This window comes from Myotis daubentonii, chromosome 2 (genome assembly GCF_963259705.1).
Source record: "Myotis daubentonii chromosome 2, mMyoDau2.1, whole genome shotgun sequence".
Taxonomy (NCBI): Eukaryota; Metazoa; Chordata; class Mammalia; order Chiroptera; family Vespertilionidae; genus Myotis; species Myotis daubentonii.
In genome coordinates, this window is record NC_081841.1 from 78,165,428 (window position 1) to 78,184,853 (window position 19,426).

Genomic DNA, 19,426 nt, shown 5'->3' on the forward strand with positions numbered 1-19,426 from the left:
CGGCGTGCAGGAGGCAGCCAATCAGTGATTCTCTCTCATCATTGATGTTTCTCTCTCTACCTCTCCCTTCCTCTCTGAAATCAATAAAAATACATTTTTAAAAGTCTTTATAAAAAGAAAATACAAGTGCTAAGACTGATATTGGTCTTAAAATTTTTTTTCAAAGACTATGTAATTAGACCTTCAAAAACCCCAAAGCCTGTTATGCAACTGGTTTAAGATATACTTTTCCTGGAATAATCTTCCTTGCAATGGGATGGTTTATATTACTAAAGGGAAGGAGAAGAGAACTATGTAGAGCTTAGAAAATGTTGGCAAAGCACAAACTATTTTGTATAAGTTTAAACAAAACATTCTACTATATTCAAGCTAAGAGTGGTCAATAAGGAAATCCCAGAAACATTGTCTTTACAGGTGCAGTGGCTGATCAGAACTAGTCAAGTATAAACAAGTATACAAGCACATGTGACATGCCCTGGCTGGTATGGTTCAGTGGTTAGAATGTTGGCCTGCCCACAGAAGGGTCTCAGGTTCGATTCCTGGTCAAGGTATCTGGGTTGCAGGTTCCATCCCTGGACCCTGGTTGGGGCTCATGTGGGGAGGCAACCTATCAATGTGTCTCTCTCACATCAATGTTTATGTTTCTCTCTCTTCCTCCCTCCCACTCTATCTAAAAATCAACGGAAAAAATATCCTCAGGTGAAGATTTTTTTAAAAAAAATCACATATAGCAAAATAATACTTATTGAATTAATTAGCAACAAAGCCATAGCTCCCAGTAAAATTATGGTGTAACATGCTAACTGGCCCTCAAGACTGACTTAAAATACCTATACATAATGTAGCAAGACAGACTGTTGAAGATGAATACAAAATATCTGTAATGTATATAACTGATAAAATAACTAATGAGAAGACAACAACTTTAACAAATTAACAAAGATTAAAAAAGAGAAAAACTTATAATCCCTCTTTCTTCCCTGAATAAGTCAGTCCTAAAGTCCTTAAGTGGGTATCGAAATACTGAAACCCTATATGAAGAAGAGCTGCTTGGCATAGAGAATCATAGTCCAAGCAAACAGAGGAGTGTCCATATAGCAGCAGGGACTTGCCTGGCCTGAGAAGTCAGAGGATGTGCAAAATAAGGTGGGTGTCTACAAAGCAGGAAAGGGAAGGCAGACTATCAGTCCTGAAACAAGGTCGGAAAGGGAGTCACATGTAGAGAAATCAAGAACCACAAGCAGAGTGTGATGGTCATCAATTTAGGAGGTGGCTCAGGATAGGGTTTTAGGGTCCCAGAAGTGTACACCCTCAATGCCCTCAAAGAGGTGGCCTGGTGTAGGGAATTCACAGTCTCTGCAGGGCACGGAGAACATCTATGCAGAAGGATGAGCCCAATGAGGATGAAGAGTGTCCACAGAGAGGCATCCTGGCCGAGAAGTGTTCAAACTTAACCAGGTTGACAAGGCGCCCCCATGGGAGAGCAATGCAGCACACAGTCTCAGAGTCTGAGCAGGAACAAAGACAAAGACCCTAGGGAAGAGCAGCCTGCCACAGGATAGACAGGAGAACTAAGCAGTGTGACAAGGAGAGGGGGGTGCCCTGATATGAGGACTCAGAAATCAAGCAGAGTATGGACAGCATCCTGCAGCCTGGCACAGGATGTCCAAGCCTGAAGAGAATGAGGCAAGTGTTCACAGGGAGAGGCGACAGGGGAGGTCAGAACTCACCTGCAGCAAGTAGGGCCTAAGTGTGGGGAAGGAATGGCAATGGGAGATAGCTTACATACAGAGGAATTGAGCAAATAAGAAAATATATTCAGAATAATGGGAAACAAATTTCTCAATGTCACAAAAAGGGAGGTACAGGTACTAGAATAAACCTGATGGTATCAGGCTAGAATTGGAGTTTTTGGTATAAATTAGTTTCAATATCTACATGGATAGATATACATATATACACATACATAGACTTGCATATATTTTGCAGGTCTGCACATAGAGAGGAACTAGGAATAGTGACATTTTTTTAAATTTAAATTCTTTAATGTTTAGAAATAGTGACATTTTGCTAACACAAGATATACATGTTACCCACAGCCTAGATCTTGGCTTCAAAATATCATTTTCCAGTAAAAGGAATCAAGTCTCTTTAGAGCAATGGTTGATACCAGGGCTAGAGGTAGAAAAGCTAAAGATAAGCCAGCAACATCTTATACCAGGAAACAAAGAAGTATTCCAAGAATGATGGAGATGTGGCAAAGTAAATAATGATAGTTTGGTGACAGACAGAATAATGAATCTCACAGATGTCCACATCCTACCCTTAAAACCTTCTAACACAGTGGTTCTCAACCTTCCTAATGCCACGAACCTTTAATACAGTTCCTCATGTTGTTGTGACCCCCAACCATAAAATTATTTTTGTTGTTACTTCATAACTGTAATTTTGCTACTGTTATGAATCGTAATATAAATATCTGATATGCAGAATGTATTTTCATTGTTACAAATTGAACATAATTAAAACATAGTGATTAATCAAAAAAACAATATGTAATTATATATGTGTTTTCCCATGGTCTTAGGCAACCCCTTGAAAGGGTCATTTGACCCCCAAAGGGGTCGCGACCTACAGGTTGAGAACTGCTGTTCTAACATATTAGGTTACATAGCAAAGGGAAATTAAGCTTGTAATCAACAACTCTAAACAGGGAGATTATCCTGGATTATTTGAGGGCCCAATGTAAACACAAGAGTCATTAAAAGTGGAAGAGAGAGACAAAAGGCAGAAGGAGATATGACTAAGAAGAAATGTGAAATGACACCATGTAAGGACTCAACCCACCACTGCTGGCCTTGAAGAAGGAAGGGGACAACTGGCCACTAAGAGCTGGAAAGGAAATTGATTCTCACCTAAAGCCTCCAAAAAGGAATTCAGCCCTGACTTTAGTCTATGATTTCAGTCCTCGATTTTAGCCTAATGAGATCCATGTAGGACTTCCAACTTAAAAAACTGTAAGATGATAAATGTGTTGCCAAATTTGTGGCAATTTGTTACAGCACCAATAAAACGTAAATACAGATGGTAACAGGGTATAACCCATCAGATAAACTAGGGAATAGTGACTCAATAAAGTGATATCTTATATAATAAAAAAGAAACCTGCAAAATAACCATCCATCTACTACGCTCAAGTCACACCCACCAACCAATCAGGAGCAAGTATGCAAATTAACCCAACTAAGATGGCGGCGGCCACGGAGCTGGAGCGAGCAGGAGGCTTGGCTTGCCCCTGGCAATGGAGGAAGCCAAGCTTCCTGCCTGCCCTGGCCCGCCCTAGGCTACACTAAAGGCTACAAAGTTTCAATTATAGAACATAAATAAATCTCAGAAAAAAAAGAAAAAAAGGAGAGGCTGGAGCTTGGGTCACCGGGGGGCGTGGCCAGCCTGAAAACGGCCCTCAGCCCCTCACCAAGGCTGGCCAGGTACCCCAGTAGGGACCCCCACCCTGAAGGGGGTGTGGCCAGCCTGCAAACAGCCATCAGCCCCTCACCCAGACTGGCCAGGCACCCCAGTGGGGACCTCCACCCTGAAGTGGGTGTGGCCAGCCTGAAAACGGCCCTCAGCCCCTCACCCAGGCTGGCCAGGCACCCCAGCGGGACACCCACCCTGATTCGGGACACCCTTCAGGGCAAACCAGCCAGCCCCCACCCATGCACCAGGCCTCTATTTAATCTAATAAAAGAAAAACATACAAATTGACCACACCTCTGCTACACCCCAAGCCAGGTTCACCAGCCAATCAGAGCGACTATATGCAAATTAACTCAAATGGCAGCCAGCAGCCACGGAGCTGGAGCAAGCAGGAGGCTTGGTTGCCCCGGAGATGGAGGAAGCCAAACTTCCCGCCTGCCCTGGCCGGCTGTGGCCTCCACTCAAGGCAACAAAGTTTCAATTACAGAAGATAAATAAATCCCAGATACCTGCTTCCAGCCAGCCTCCACTGGGAGCTTGGGTGACTGGGGGCCGTGGCCAGCCTGCAAACAGCCATCAGCCCCTCACCCAGGCTGACCAGGCACCCCAAGGGGGACTCTCACCCTGAAGGGGCTGTGGCCAGCCTGCAAAGAGCCATGAGCCCCTCACCCAGGCTGGCCACACCCTCATCGGTGACGGTCACCACTGGGGGGCTTGGCCAGCCTGCAAACAGCCATAAGCCACTTACCCAGGCTGGCCAGGCACCCCAGGGGGGACCCCCACCTTGAAGGGGCTGTAGCCAGCCTGCAAAGAGCCATGAGCCCCTCACCCAGGCTGGCCACACCCTCATGGGATGAGGGTCCCCGCTGGGGGATTTGGACAGCCTGCAAACACCCATCAGCCACTCACCCAGGCTGGCCAGGCACTCCAGTGGGGACACTCACCCTGAAGGGGGTGTAGCCAATCTGAAAATAGCCCTCAGCCCCTCACCCAGGCTGGCCAGGCACCCCAGTGGGACCCCTACCCTAATCCGGGACACCTTTCAGGGCAAACTAGCCAGCCCCCACCCATGCACCAGGCCTCTATCCTATATAATAAAAGGGTAATATGCAAATTGACTCTAACAGAACGACTGGGAATGACTGGTCACTATAACACACACTGACCACCAGGGGGCAGACGCTCTATGCAGGAGCTGCCCCTGGTGGTCCGTGCACTCCCACAGGGGGAGCTCTGCTCAGTCACAAGCCAGGCTGATGGCTGCCAGTACAGCAGTGGTGGCAGGAGCCTCTCCCGCCTCCTCAGCAGTACTAAGGATGTCTGCCTGCAGCTTAGGCCTGCTCCCCACTGGCAAGTGGACATCCCCCGAGGGCTCCCAGGCTGCCAGAAGGATGTCTGACTGCCAGCTTAGGCCTGATACCTCGGGGAGCGGGCCTAAGCCAGCAGGTGGACATCCCCCGAGGGCTCCCAGACTGTGAGAGGGCACAGGCCAGGATGAGGGCCCCCCCCCCCGCCCCGCCAAGTGCACAAATTTTTATGCATAGGGCCTCTAGTATATCTATCTATCTATCTATCTATCTATCTATATGTAAATAGATATCTGATAAATGGATAGAGATAGAAAGTTTATGGGGATTAAGATATCTACTTGGTTCAAAGAACTTATCCACAAAATATTTTTTTCTTTCAATTTTATTTTGTACTAGAGGCTCAGTTCGTGAAAATTCATGCACTGGAGGGGGGGTGCGTCCCTCAGCCCAGCCTTTCCCCTCTCACAGTCCGGGAGCCCTCGAGGGCGGGAGGCAACCCTGCGCTCAGGGAAATGCGACACCCCCATCACACCTCTGCTGCTGCTATTGCCGGCAGCGCAAGCCTCGGCCGGGCCTGGTTACCTGAGCCTCGGGTCTCCCTGGCGGCTGCGCAGCCGCCATCCCAGGCTTGCCTGCACCTCGGGCTAGACCTGAGCAGCTGGGCAGCCGCCATCTGAGGCTTGCCTGTGCCTCAGGCCGGCCCTGGGCAGCTAGGGGGGTGGGGGGACTGGGGGACTCCAGTGGGAGGCGCATGGGGCAGGCCTGGCCATACCACTCGCCTGCCCCCACGGTGGGCCAGAGGGGACTGGGTGCCGCCATCTTGTGGCTGTGGGCGCCACCATCTTTGAGGGCATGGCAGTCAATTAGCATATTCCCTCTTTATTGACTGTGTGCACTGCCATCTTGTGAGGGCGTGACAGTCAATTAGCATATTCCCTCTTTATTAGATAGGACTAGAGGCCTGGTGCATGAAATTTGTGCATGGGTGCAGTCCCTAAGCCTGGCCAGTCATCAAAGCGTGAGTGTCTGATGAGGAAGGGCAGGTCCCAGCTGACCTCTGGGCCCTAGGCAGCACCTGGGCCCCCCGGTGCCCCACGTACCACCCTCTGCCTGAGTCACGGCTCCTGAAGCCAGGCAGGAACTGTGCTCTCTCCCAACCGTCCTCACAGACCGGCTCCTGTGTGAACCCATGGGGAGCCCGACCGGCCCCTGTAGTCCCAGCGGCTGTGGCCCAGCTCACCCAGAAGAGGCCACGTGGGTGCGGGGCAGGCTCTTTGCAGTGCCTGCCACCTGAGTTGCAGGCGTTTCCCCGGTGCAGGAGCCCTGGCGTCCCAGGGGAGAGTAGGAGGAGGAGTGAGAGCGAGCTCGGTGGATACCCTGCATTCTCACACCTCCATCCCTGTCACCCCCACCCCCAGGTAGCTGGCAAGAGGTCACAGCCCCCCACCCGGGCGCTGAGGGAGGTTGGTCACCCCCAGTTCCCCGGCCCCGATTGGGCGACCAGGGCCTGCCAGCCACTGGTTACCATCTGTGGGGTGATTGGTCAGGGCCTGGCCCCCCACTCAGCTCCCTCAGCACCTGGGAGCCGAGCAGCAGCCCCAGCCCCTGCTACCGCCACTGGTCGCTGTCTGTGGGGCAATCAGCAGGGTAATTGGTCCCCTGCTCGCACCCACCTTGGCCTAGCGCCACCCGCTCATCTGCTCCACCATCCTGCCATGGTCTCGCTCTCGTTGGGGCCCATTGGGGCCAGCAGTGCCTCCACTGCTGCCCGCTGCCAGCACTGCATCGCCAATGCCCGCCATGTTCCATACCACCCCCTAGTGGTCAGAGCACATCATAGAAAGCAGTCAAACTCCGGTCGAACATTTTGCATATTAGGCTTTTACTATACAGGACTGGTTTCAGGTGTATAACTGAGTGATGAGACAACCATATACTTTTTTTTTGTTTTATTAATCCTCACCCAAGGATATTTTCCCATTGATTTTTAGAGGGAATGGGAGGAAGGGGAGGAGAGATAAAAATAGAAACATCAAAGTGAAAGAGACACATAGATTGGCTGCCTTCCACAAGCAGGATTAGGAATAGAGCCTGCAACCAAGGTATGTGACCTTGACCCGAATCAAACCTGGGACCCTTTAGTCCAAGGGCTGACACTCTATCTACTGAGCCAAAGCAGCTAGGGCAACAACCATATACTTTACATATTGTTCCCTTTGATATTTCCCGTACCCCAATTAGTATTATGCATAGTTATTACAATAGTATTGACCATAGTCCCTCTGCTTTTCTTACAAGCCCGTGACAATTTTGTACCTACCAATTTTTACTTCTTTTTAAAAAAATACATTTTTATTGATTTTAGAGAGAGAAAGGGAGAGGGAAAGAGAAACACCGATGTAAAAGAGAAACATCAATAGGTTGCCTCCCACATGCACCCCAACTGGGGATTGAATGCAAAACCTGAATATGTGCCCTGTCCGAAATTCAAGTGACCTTTCAGTGCATGAGACAATGCTCAACCAACTCAGCCACACCAGCCAGGGTACCAATTTTCACTTCTTAATCCCTTCACCTATTTTACCCAGTCCCCCAATTCCCTTCCTCTCTGGCAATCACCAGTTTGCTCTCTGTGTCTGAGTCTCTTTCAATTTTGTTTGATTATTTATTTTGTCATTTAGATTCCACAAATAAGTGAAATCATATGGTATTTGTCTTCCTCTGACTGCTTATTTCACTTAGCGTAATGGACCTAGAGGTCTACCCATACTATCGCAAATGGTAAGACCTCATTCATTTTTACGGTCAAGTAGTATTCCATTGTGTAAATTACCACAACTTTTTTATCCACTCATCTATTGATGGGCACTTGGGTTGCTTCCATATCTTGGCTATTGTAAATAACACTGCAATGAACACAAGATGCATATATTCTTCAAACTAGTGTTTTGGGTTTCTTTAGGTAAATCCCCAGAAGTAGAATAGCTAGGTCATAAGGCAGATCCATTTTTAATTTCACAAAATACTTATTTTTTTCTCTTGTTAATCCTGACCCGAGATTATTTTCTCCATCGATTTTTTTTTCTTTCAGAGAATGGAAGGGAGGAAGAGGAGAGGGAGAGAGAGGGGGGGGGGGGAACACATCTATGTGAGAAAGGTACTTCTATTGGTTGCCACCCTTGCACCCTGACCAGGGGGCAGGGAAACGTGCAACCCAGGCACGTGCCCTTGACAGGGAATTGAACGGAGACCATTTGGTGCCTTTAATCACTAAGCAACAGCAGCCAGGGCAGAAAAAATTTTAAATTATTTTTTTATTACCACTAGTTCATATTATCTGAAAATATGTCAGGTAGAAATGTAAAATATTCTACCTGTTCCCAATACCGCATTCATATTCCTTTTTTATTCTTCATATTTGAAGTTTTGTTTCATTGAATGGCTCAGACTCACAGATAAGGCTAAGGAAAAAAAGTCTATCTGGTTATTAAAAAAGCCTTAACCAATGATACCAAAATTATCTCTGTTTTGTTTTTTGAAGTTGAAGTTGCAAGCAAATATCTACCTATAGGAGTAGGAAAATATGTGAGTTTAGGTAGTAACTCAGAGAGCAGTCAGCTATGGAGACAAGAGGAGTTCCTCTTCCCACTCCAACTTCAATGTGGCCATTTGGGACCCTTGAAAGAGAGCCGCACTTTCATCCTAAGCACAGAGCCTGGCAAAACAGACACTTGGAACCAAGGTAAAAAATGAGTCACATCCTCACTGCTAATGAAACAAAAACAAAATGAAAGGAAGAGTGGGCCTGGCAAGAAATTAGAAAAGGTACAGGAAAAAAGATAAACTGTATGAGGCAGAAAGCTCCTCAGAGAACCCAGATCAGCCAAGACTGTTCCATATCCGCATATATACTGTATTTGGGAATAAGCCCTGTGTTCTAACACAAGCCACACCAGCTTTCACTGGCTTCATTCCACAGAAAGAAATCAACCCTTTTTCTAAAAGCTGCTGCCTGATGTTATCTGAGTATGCCAGAATAAGTGGCATGGCCAAGAACTGAAACCATGTCTTAAAATGCTATATATTCTCATCCTAGCTGCTGTGGCTCAGTTGGTTGAGTATTGTCCTGTGCTCCAAAAGGTTGCCAGTTTGATTTCCGGTCAGGGCACATACCCAGGTTTCAGGTTCAATCCCTGGTCAGGGTGCATACAGGGGGCAATCAATCCATGTCTCTCTCTCTCTCTATTCCTCCCTCCTTCTCTCCCTAAAAGAAATAAAAACATATTTTTAAAAAATGCTATATTGCCTCTATTCCAATAAATTAAGCCTGTATCTTCACCTGGACTAGGTCCATATTTTTTTAATTTTCAGATTAGGATTCTCATTCTCATGTGTAATTTATTCATCATTGCTCCATTCTAAAAATGAAAAAAAAGGTCCTTTGAGAAAAAGAAAAACAAACAAACAAGGGAAATTAAGCACTACTTATGTATTTTGCACCCAAGCACCAGGGCTCACAGAAAAATACGTATTTTTCATTGAATTTATTGCGGTGATGTTGCGTAATAAAATTATATAGGCTTTAAATGTACAATTCTATGATACATCATCTGTATATTGTATTGTGTGTTCACCACCCAAAGTCAAGTTTCTTTCTGTCACCATTTATCTCCCCTTTACCCTCTTGAACCTCCCCACCACTCCTTTCCCTCTGGCAATTACCATACTGTTGTGTCTGTGTCTATGAATTTTGCTTTATTTACTTATTTTTTTTGCTTAATCCCTTTGCCTTTTCACCCATCCCTAAACCCCTTCCCCTCTGACAGCTGTCAGTCTGATCTCTGTATCTATGAGTCTGTTTCTATTTTGTTTGTTAGTTTATTTTGTTCGTTATATTCCACATATAAGTGAAATCATATGGTGCTTGTCTTTCTCTGACTGGTTTACTTCACTTAGCATAACACTCTACAGGTGGAATAAGCCCAAATTCAATTTCAACTTTGTTAGACAAAGGATACAAAGATAGTTTTGATTATGAATAGTCACACAGATGCTGCTGGTTAGCTTACACCATTATCTGTAATAGGTTCTATTTGTCCTATCAGCAACAATTTGGGTACAGGTGAACAGATAAACCTGTATCACGCTTCGATTCTTCATGTCAATAGATCTCCTCAAAGAGCAGAGGAGAACGAAGTCTTTTATTCGCATTCCAAACCATCTCAAAATACTTTGCTTCTCCCTGCCAAATGCACTTTTATCATTATCTTGCAAATTAATAGACAAGTTATATTTCATTTTTAATCAATAAAATGGGGATGTTATTGGAAACTCCTCTGAAAGTGGTATCTTAATAAAATTAATTTTAAAAAAGTAAAAACTGGAACTCTGAAAAGACTACACTAATTTAAGACCTCAAAATGTGATAAAATTAATTTAAGATTACATTATATCAAGATCACTTCCAAGAGAGTTTATATTAAAGGATTCTGCGAAGTGATTTTCTTAATACTTAATCATTCCAATGCCATTAACTTCCAATTATCTGTACCACATGAATTTTAAAAAACCAACTAATTTAAAACTGAGTTAAATTTTATTTTAAATAATACTTTATAATTACACAGAAATATAGAAGTTTCTAACAATTCACAATTTTGTCTTTTATTATGTTTAAACATTTAACTTTGTAGAAACTTGCTGTTGAGCTCTTTATTCGCAAAGCAATTCTAAAACAAATATCAAACTAGAACAGAACTGTACACTCATTTAAACTTACTAAGAGGTAATTATTAGTCTTGGTTATTTTTACCAAGAGGTGATTATTATTCTTGGTTGCTTTTACAATTGATACTGTTTATATCTGACACTTTGTATACTGTGATACTGTTTATTAGTCAGGCAGCAAATATTCATTGATCAGGAAATAAAGACCAAGCACTGCTTAAATCAAAAGTATTTGGAGATAAGAAAGATCAGTTTTTAAATCTATTGAAAATATTTCAATGGAGTTGATGCAACCAAAATGAAACTAGAAAAATTATTAATAGTAACTTACAAATTATCATTAAAATAGCTAGTGATGCCTGGCTGGAGTGGCTCAGTTGGTTGAGCGTAATCCTATGCACCAAAAGGTTGCCAGTTCAATTTCTGGTCAGGGTGCATACAGAAGGCAATCGACTGATGTTTCTCTCTTTCTCTCTCTCTCTGTCAGCATGTCTTCCAGTGAGGATTAAAAAGAGCTAGTGACATCCTAGTATTTTTAAATACTCACTTGTAGCAGATAGGAACTGCCTGGATCTAATAAGCTGACAGCTTCATTCTGCATAGTGTTCTGCTGTGTAACTGCATCTTCTCGTTTTCGCTCTTTCTGCCCTGCTTCATCGTCTTCATATTCATCTAAGCACTGAAAGAAAGGATAGTTTCCATTTTATTTCACTGAATATTAATAGAATGTTTTAAAAGTACATGAAAATACATTTGTTAGTATAAGGAAATATTTGTGTATTCAGAAACTAATAGAATGTTTTAAAAGTACATGAAAATACATTTGTTAGTATAAGGAAATATTTGTGCATTCAGAAACTAATTTACACAATAAAGATGTTTCTTTCAGCAATATACTGGTATACATTTCATTCCTATAAATTAAATTATCTGCTTAATATCCAAACTTCCATATTCACATCACTGCCAACATCTAATCTCAAGATTTGCTTAAGGTAGGGTTCACTCATTCTGTATCATCCATTCAACAAGTAAACAAACTGTGTCTACTTTAAACAAGGCACTTTTTGGAGGAAATCAAAAAAGATACACCACAGACATGGTCTGTATAGTCTACAGCAGTGATGGCGAACCTATGATACGCATGTCAGAGGTGACACGCGAACTCATTTTTTGGGTTGATTTTTCTTTGTTAAATGGCATTTAAATATCCTATACTAATAAAAGAGAAAAATGGTAATTGGCGTACGACGGATACCTTTTTCATTGGCTAATCAGTGAGATATGCAAATTAACTGTCAGCCAAGATGGCGGCTGGCAGCCAGGCAGCTGAGAATAGGAGGCTTGGTTGCCCCAGCGATGGAGAAAGTCAAGGATCCCCGCAGCTGCGGGGCTCTGAGCTCCTGAAGCAACAACTCCAAACGATACAATGTTTCAATTATAGAAGCTAAAAGATGGCGGTTAATTTGCATACTCAGGCTCCAAGCAGAGCGAAGCCAAACAGCCCTGAAGCAGCAGGGCAGAGAGGCCTCAGGGCCTGGGATCAGCAGAGTCGAGAGGCCTCCCGGCCCCACGATCAGTGGATCCGAGAGGCCTCCCAGCCCAGGTGATCAGCGGAGTCGGAGGCCTCCCGGCCCCGGTGATCAGTGGATCCGAGAGGCCTCCCGGCCCGGTGATCAGCGGAGTCGGAGGCCTCCCGGCCCCGGTGATCAGTGGATCCGAGAGGCCTCCCAGCCCAGGTGATCAGCGGAGGCGAGAGGCCTCCCGGCCCCGGTGATCAGCGGAGCCGAGAGGCCTCCCAGCCCCGGTGATCAGCGGATCCGAGAGGCCTCCCAGCCCAGGTGATCAGCGGAGTCCAGGTGATCAGCGGAGCCGAGAGGCCTCCCAGCCCAGGTGATCAGCGGAGCCGAGAGGCCTCCCGGCCCGCTCCTGGCCCCGTGATTAGCGGAGTCGGAGGCCCTGCGATCAGCGGAGCCAAGAGGCCCCCCGGCCCCACGATCAGCGGAGCCAAGAGGCCTCCCAGCCCTGGTGATCAGCGGAGCCGAGAGGCCTCCCAGCCCCAGTGATCAGCGGAGTCGGAGGCCCCGCGATCAGCGGAGCCAAGAGGCCTCCCAGCCCCGGTGATCAGCGGAGTCGGAGGCCCCGCGATCAGCAGAGCCAAGAGGCCTCCCAGCCCCGGTGATCAGCGGAGCCGAGAGGCCTCCCAGCCCCGGTGATCAGCGGAGCCGAGAGGCCTCCAGGCCAGGGATCAGGGGAGCCGAGAGGCGTCCTGGCCCTGGGATCAGCAGAGCAGCGAGGCCTCCCGGCACCGGGATCAGTGTGACAGGGTGCGGAGCCCCAACCCTCTGATCGGCCCTGCTCTGTGTGTGACAGGGTACAGAGCCCCAACCCTCTGATCGGCCCTGCTCTGTGTGTGACAGGGTACAGAGCCCCAACCCCCCTGATGGGCCCTGCTCTGTGCATGACAGGAGTGGCGCTGCAACCTCCCTATGGACCCTGCCTTGAGTGTGACAGGGGGCGGTGCCCCAACCCCCCAATCGGCCCTACCCTGAGCGTGACTGAGGGTGGCATCGCAACCTCCCAATCCGCCCTGCTCTGTGCATGACAGGGGGTGGTGCCCCAACTCCCCAATTGGCCCTGCTCTGAGCCCGACCAGGGGCTGCACCTAGGGATTGGGCCTGCCCTCTGCCACCCGGGAGCAGGCCTAAGCCAGCAGGTCATTATCTCCTGATGGGTCCCAGACTGTGAGAGGGCACAGGCCAAGCTGAGGGACCTCCTCTCCCAACCCCGAGTGCACAAATTTTTGTGCACCGGGCCTCTAGTGTAAAATAAATATCAAAAATGTAAGTCTTTGTTTTACTATGGTTGCAAATATCAAAAAATTTCTATATGTGACACGGCACCAGAGTTAAGTTAGGGTTTTTCAGCTGACACGCCGAGCTCAAAAGGTTCGCCATCACTGGTCTACAGGGAAGGTGAGACATGTATATAAAACTTAATTATAAAGGCCACTTTCTAGCTTATTAGTACCTGTGAGTACATACGGAAGGGTTTTTTTCACCTCTACAAAGACTCTGTAGGAGAGATTATAATTTAAAGGATGGGTAATATCTGCAACTGTAGATACAGAAAGAAGAGAATTTCAGATGGTGGGAAGAGCACATGGAAAAACTTATAGGAAAGGGTGTTGCGAAAAAGCTGAATCAACATCAGCATTATCTATCTCCAGACTTTTTACATGAAAAAATAAGAACCCATAATCAGAAACAAAACTCTATACATTACACCCATTGTAACTGAACACATTCCTAACCAATACACTGCCCTAAAGGATTCTATGAAAGATAAAAAAAATAAACAATGTCCCTTCAGGCACTCTGCAAACACTAATACACTGACCAACGTACAGAATGGCAGGAAAGGCAACAGAACTTACAAATTCTCCAAAGAGAGAGAGAAAAAAAGAGAGACGCCACTGTGCAAGTCAAGAAGGATCACTGGAGTGTCTGGAATAGGAGGAGCCTAGTACATAAGCAGCACATTCAGACACAAGGTTCACAATGGGGGATATGGAAGCTGAGAAGGAATCTTAAATTAGAATGATGTGGGGAGAACATCAGGAAAAGAACGGAAGGGGGAGGTTCCGGATAATGTTCAGGGTCCTCTCCTGTAATGAAACTATGAGTACTGGTGTCATCTGGTCCTAATTATGTAACCTGTAGGAACTGGGGCTTGGATAACCAGTACAAGAAAAAAGATGATACTGTCGCTACTGCAATTGCTATGAGCAATAAACTGTCCTTGTCTCTGACCCAGGAGACGTCTGTCTTCTGCCAGGATCCATAAAACTATAGTAGGCTAACATGCTGGCCTGCAAGCAGGGTAAGATCTCAGGTCCTTCACAGTTCACAAAGGTGAAAATTAGAAAGGCATATGCTCTGATCACATATAAATAATATATAAATATACTATAAATAGCCTGAGAACTCTGTACTTTTTACTACACATCATGGAAAGATGTTATAGTGCTACAATTCCCTGGCATTTAAGTAAAACATGATCAAACTGATTTTGAGAAAATAACCTGTATACAGCAATTAACTGTACAGGTTAAGAAAGACAAGGACCAAAAATGAAGACTAGCCAAACAACATAATAGATAATTTGATCCTATGAAAAAATATTTCCTATGGGGAAAGAGTTCCTATTGGGAAAACAAAACCCAATAAAGGATCATGTTAAATGGTAAAATATAAACAAAATTTAAAAGCAAAATTAGATTTAAGACATTAATGTCCACCATCAACATAGTTATTAACATTACTCTGGAAAGACTGTCTGATAAAACTAGGTAAGAAAAAAAACAGATTTCAGCATTACAAAGAAGGCAAAAGTCTATCACTTCAAATGATACGATTTTATCAAGAATATAACCTAAAATATTTTAGAATTATTAGAGCTACTTAAGATGGTTTTCAATAAGTAAGCAAAAATAAATAACTTCCCAAAGCAACACCAATAGCCAATGAGATTACATAATTTTAAAAATAACCTTAATAAACTGAAACACTTTATATCTTAAATCAACTTCTAAAATAAAAAAATGTCAATCAAGATCTTAAGAGAATACATTTGGAAAGCAGGGTGGGTGGACCGTCTGGATGCACAAATACGTAAGACATTCCAGAACAATTAATTTTTAAAAAGGGTTTATGACAGAACACTCATTCTGGTTAACATTAAAATGTATAAAACATGCCCTAGCCAGTTTGGCTCACTGGATAGAGCGTCAGCCTGCAGACTCAAGGGTCCCAGGTTCGATTCCGGTCCAGGGCATGTACCTTGGTTGCGGGCACATACCCAGTAGGGAGTGTGCAAGAGGCAGCTGATCGGTGTTTCTCTCTCATCAATGTTTCTAACTCTCTATCCCACTCCCTTCCTCTCTGTAAAAAATCAATAAAATATATATTTTTAAAAATGTATAAAACCACAATAATGTAAACTGTATGACAGAGGTCCTAGAACAGAAAAGAAAATTAAGCAAAGGAATTCTTCAGTATATTGTACTGAGAAAAGAATCAACCACTTAATGTACAGTGGGGGCTGAGAAGCAAGAATACAAGACCTGGACAGAATAGAGTGGTCTCATCTCTAATCTTCCCCTCTACTAAAGCAGCCATCCCTTTCTCCAGTGCCTGAATTGCAAAAATCCCTGACTGTAGGATTGAACGGCAGTAGCATAAAGCTAGAATTCTTAAATCATAGAATCCTATCTAATAAAGGATTATAATAAATAAATATATAAATAAAGAGGTAATATGCAAATTGACCATCACTCCAACACACAAGATGGCTGCCCCCATGTGGTCAAAGATGGTCACCACAAGATGGCCGGCAGGGGAGGGCAGTTAGGAGGGACCAGTCCTGCAGGGGAGGGAGTTGGGGGTGACCAGGCTGGCAGGAGAGGTCAGTTAGGGGCAATCGGACTGGCAAGGGAGTGGTTAGGGGGTGATCAGGCAGGCAAGCAGTCAGGAGCCAGCAGTCCTGGATTGTGAGAGGGATTTCTGACTGCCTGTTTAGGCCCGATCCCGGTGGGGTCCCAGATTGGAGAGGGTGCAGTCTGGGCTGAGGGACAGCCTCCCCCCCACCCCCCAGCATGAATTTCATGCACCAGGTATCTAGTCTATACATATAAAAGGCTAACATGCAAAGTGTCCTCTCAGGAGTTCAACTGGGAGACCAAGAGTTCAATCGCTCGCTATGACGTGCGCTGACCACCAGGGGGTGGCATGGAACAAAGGAAGGCTTAGGCCGGCAGCCAGCAGCCAGCAGCCAGGGAAGGGAGGCCCTGGCCAGCAGCCGGAGGCCCCGATCAGCCCTGATTGCCAGCCAAGCCTAGGAACCCTACCCATGCACAAATTTCATGCACTTGGCCTCTAGTAGACAAATAAAAAGTAAAAGTTGAGGCAGGGAGCCATGAACTCCCTGAGCACTGGGATGTTATCTTTGTTTTCATTTCTGAGACCCAACCCTTCAACACTAACCTTCCCTCCTCTCACATCCTCTATAAATGTAGACTCCCTTACCAGTAGCACATTAAAAGAAAGGAAAAAAAAAACCAAAAACTCTTCAGTAAATGTTTGATAAATGAATGAATGAGTTACCAAAATGAGACAAATCAGGGAGATGGACTGTGGCACCCCAAGTTAAAATTCTCAATGTTCTTTTCCATGTAAACACCGTTGTCCACTGACCTGGGAACCTATTCATTACACATACTATCTTTGTGGAGTGTGTGCATGTTACACCCCAGGCAGCTTTTAGAATAGGGATTGCTTGATGAATCACAACTTCCCTCTGAAGTTCTAGCAACTTGTGCAGTTAAGTTCTTCTAGCAACTTGTGCAGTTCTTTTAACAACAAGCACCCTAAAATTCTTTAAGCTATCTTACATAACTGGAATAAATATACCTAAATGAACAATTTCATAGAAATTGTGAAAAATAAGAATGAAAACAAAAAAGAACTGAGTTAATAAACAAAGGTGAGCAAAGACATTTTCTACTTCTGTTTCTTGCAAAGATTAATAATTCTCTAAGCACATAACTGACTGGTATCCTTAAGGGAGAGACAGAGAGTTGTTTTTAAATAAGTACTAGCAAAGGAGAACCAAAAAGAAGCCTAAATATGTTTAGAGTTTTTATAAAGTATAAGCTTTTTATATCTAAGAGGGAAAAAATGAAAATAAAAAATGATTTTATATTATATTTGTATCAATAATGTGGGACTGAATTCCCTATCTCTCTTCCTAGCTCTCATTTCTAAATAAATATAAACATGTAAAAGTCATTCTCTCCTTTTATATGGATTAGAGAGAAAGTTGCATGAGAACTGGGTTGACAAGTATAAATTGAAATAAAGTGAGCTTTTTTTTTTTCATGAAATCAACTTTTAAACGGAGATGATAATAAGCATCTCTGAATTTCACCAAGCTCTTCTTTTCCCAAAATTACATTTTAGAACGCTAATATTTTAACAAATAAACCCCCTGAAAAAAAGTATGATCTTCATTGCAAACAACTAATGTTGTTAAAAAAGAGAAGCTATAACATGTTCTAAACAATTTATTCAGATCATTCCTATAGATCTGACAGAGTAACCAAATAAAAAGGAAATTAGGGTATCTTTAAAGTCCTGTTAGTTAGGGCTCAAAATACGAATTCATAGGAATAGGATAAAAAAAATTAGAAATAGATCCAAATACATAAGCAAGTTAAGTTACAATAAAAGTAGAAACTCACATCAGTGAGAAAAGATAGGCTTTTTATATGTGGTTTGGGGATAACTGGATAGCTGTATTAAAAAATGACATTGGATTTATTCCACACACCACATACCAGGATAAATTTCAGTGCATCATTAAAAATAAGCAAAAATTTGAAGGCACTCCACCAAAGAAAATACAGGCACAGCAAAATAACAAAAGAGAAGAGTCTCAATACCATTAGCTACTAGGGAAATGCAAATTAAAACCATAATGGACTATCACTATACACATCCTGGAATACCAAGTGATAGTGAGGATTTGAAACGACTGCATATCTCCTCTATTGTTAGTGGGAACTAAAAGTGATATAGCCATGTGGGAAACCAGTTTGCAGTTTCTTACATTTAAATAAGTATACACTTACCATATGACCCAGCAATTCTACTAGTAGTTATTACCAAGAGAAATGAAAACATGTTCACTGAAACTTGTACCAAAAAATCAGCTTTTTTCATAATATTTGGAAGTAGTCCAAATGACCATCAACTGGTGAACATATTAACAAGCACTAGTACAGTCATGTAATGGAATACTAAGAAACAAAATGAAAACATCTCAAAAGTATTACTGTTACAAGAAAAACACCAGAAAGTGGATACTATGTACTGTATGAGCCCACATATAAAATTCTAAAGAAAGCGAAATCTTAGGGACAGAAAGAAGATCAGTGGTTCTCAGGAGTTGGGTGTGAGGGGGCTGACTGAAAGGGGCAGAAGTAGTGATGGAAATGTTCTATATCCTGTTCCCATGGTGGTTTACCCAGTTGTGTACATTTGCCAAAGCTCATCAAATTGCACTCTTAAAACAGTAGCATATTATTGTATGTAAGTGACACCATAATAGTATGAGGAAGAAATAGAGTGGAGATACTGAACAAATGAAATGAGTTAAAAAAAAAAAAAAAAAGACCTAAATCTGATTAAGCCTCTACATGTAATTACAAATTACAGGAACTAGAGGGGATAGAAGAACATATTAGACACCACAATGGTGCTGCAATTATGAAAATCCAGACTGTGGGACACACTAAGCAGGGTTCAAACAACTATAAAAAAAAAAAAAACAAGCAGCAAATATTTTAGGCTTCTGGAGCTACATAAGATATTTTGTTTTTGTTTTTTAACAACTCTTCAAAAATATAGAAAACAGCCGGGCTGGTGTTGCTCAGAAGTTGAGCATCAACTTAAGAACCAAAAGGTCGCTGGTTCAATTCCTGGTCAGTGGACATGCCCAGGTTTCAGGCTCGATCCCCAGTGTGGGCCGTACAGGAGGCAGCTAATCAAAGATTCTCTCTCATCGATGTTTCTATCTCTCTATCCCTCTTCCTTCCTCTCTCTCTAAAAAAAAAAAAAAAAAAAAAAAAAATCAATGAAAATATTTTTTAAGATATATATAGATAAAACAATTTTTAGTTCTCCTTCATATAGAACCAAGCTTCTACTATAAAGACAAATGGCCAGTATCTACAACTAATAAATATGAAACTCAGAGTAAGGACACCAATACCAACATATTAACCTCTTTTTTGTACTTAAGGAACTATTTTAAAACTATTTTATAAATTATCACTTAAGAGACAGTTTGAA

At 43.6% G+C, this 19,426-nt stretch overlaps 1 protein-coding gene across 2 annotated transcripts in view; it reads right to left on the minus strand.

Moving 5' to 3' along the window:
- The window catches only part of PAWR (pro-apoptotic WT1 regulator), a 115,361-nt gene that overhangs the window by 31,257 nt on the left and 64,678 nt on the right, over positions 1–19,426 (minus strand). For both annotated transcript variants that reach the window (XM_059683700.1, XM_059683699.1), the window contains one exon: positions 11,062–11,193. In XM_059683700.1, coding sequence (XP_059539683.1) covers positions 11,062–11,193 — 132 coding nt within the window. The remainder of the gene's footprint in view (positions 1–11,061; positions 11,194–19,426) is intronic.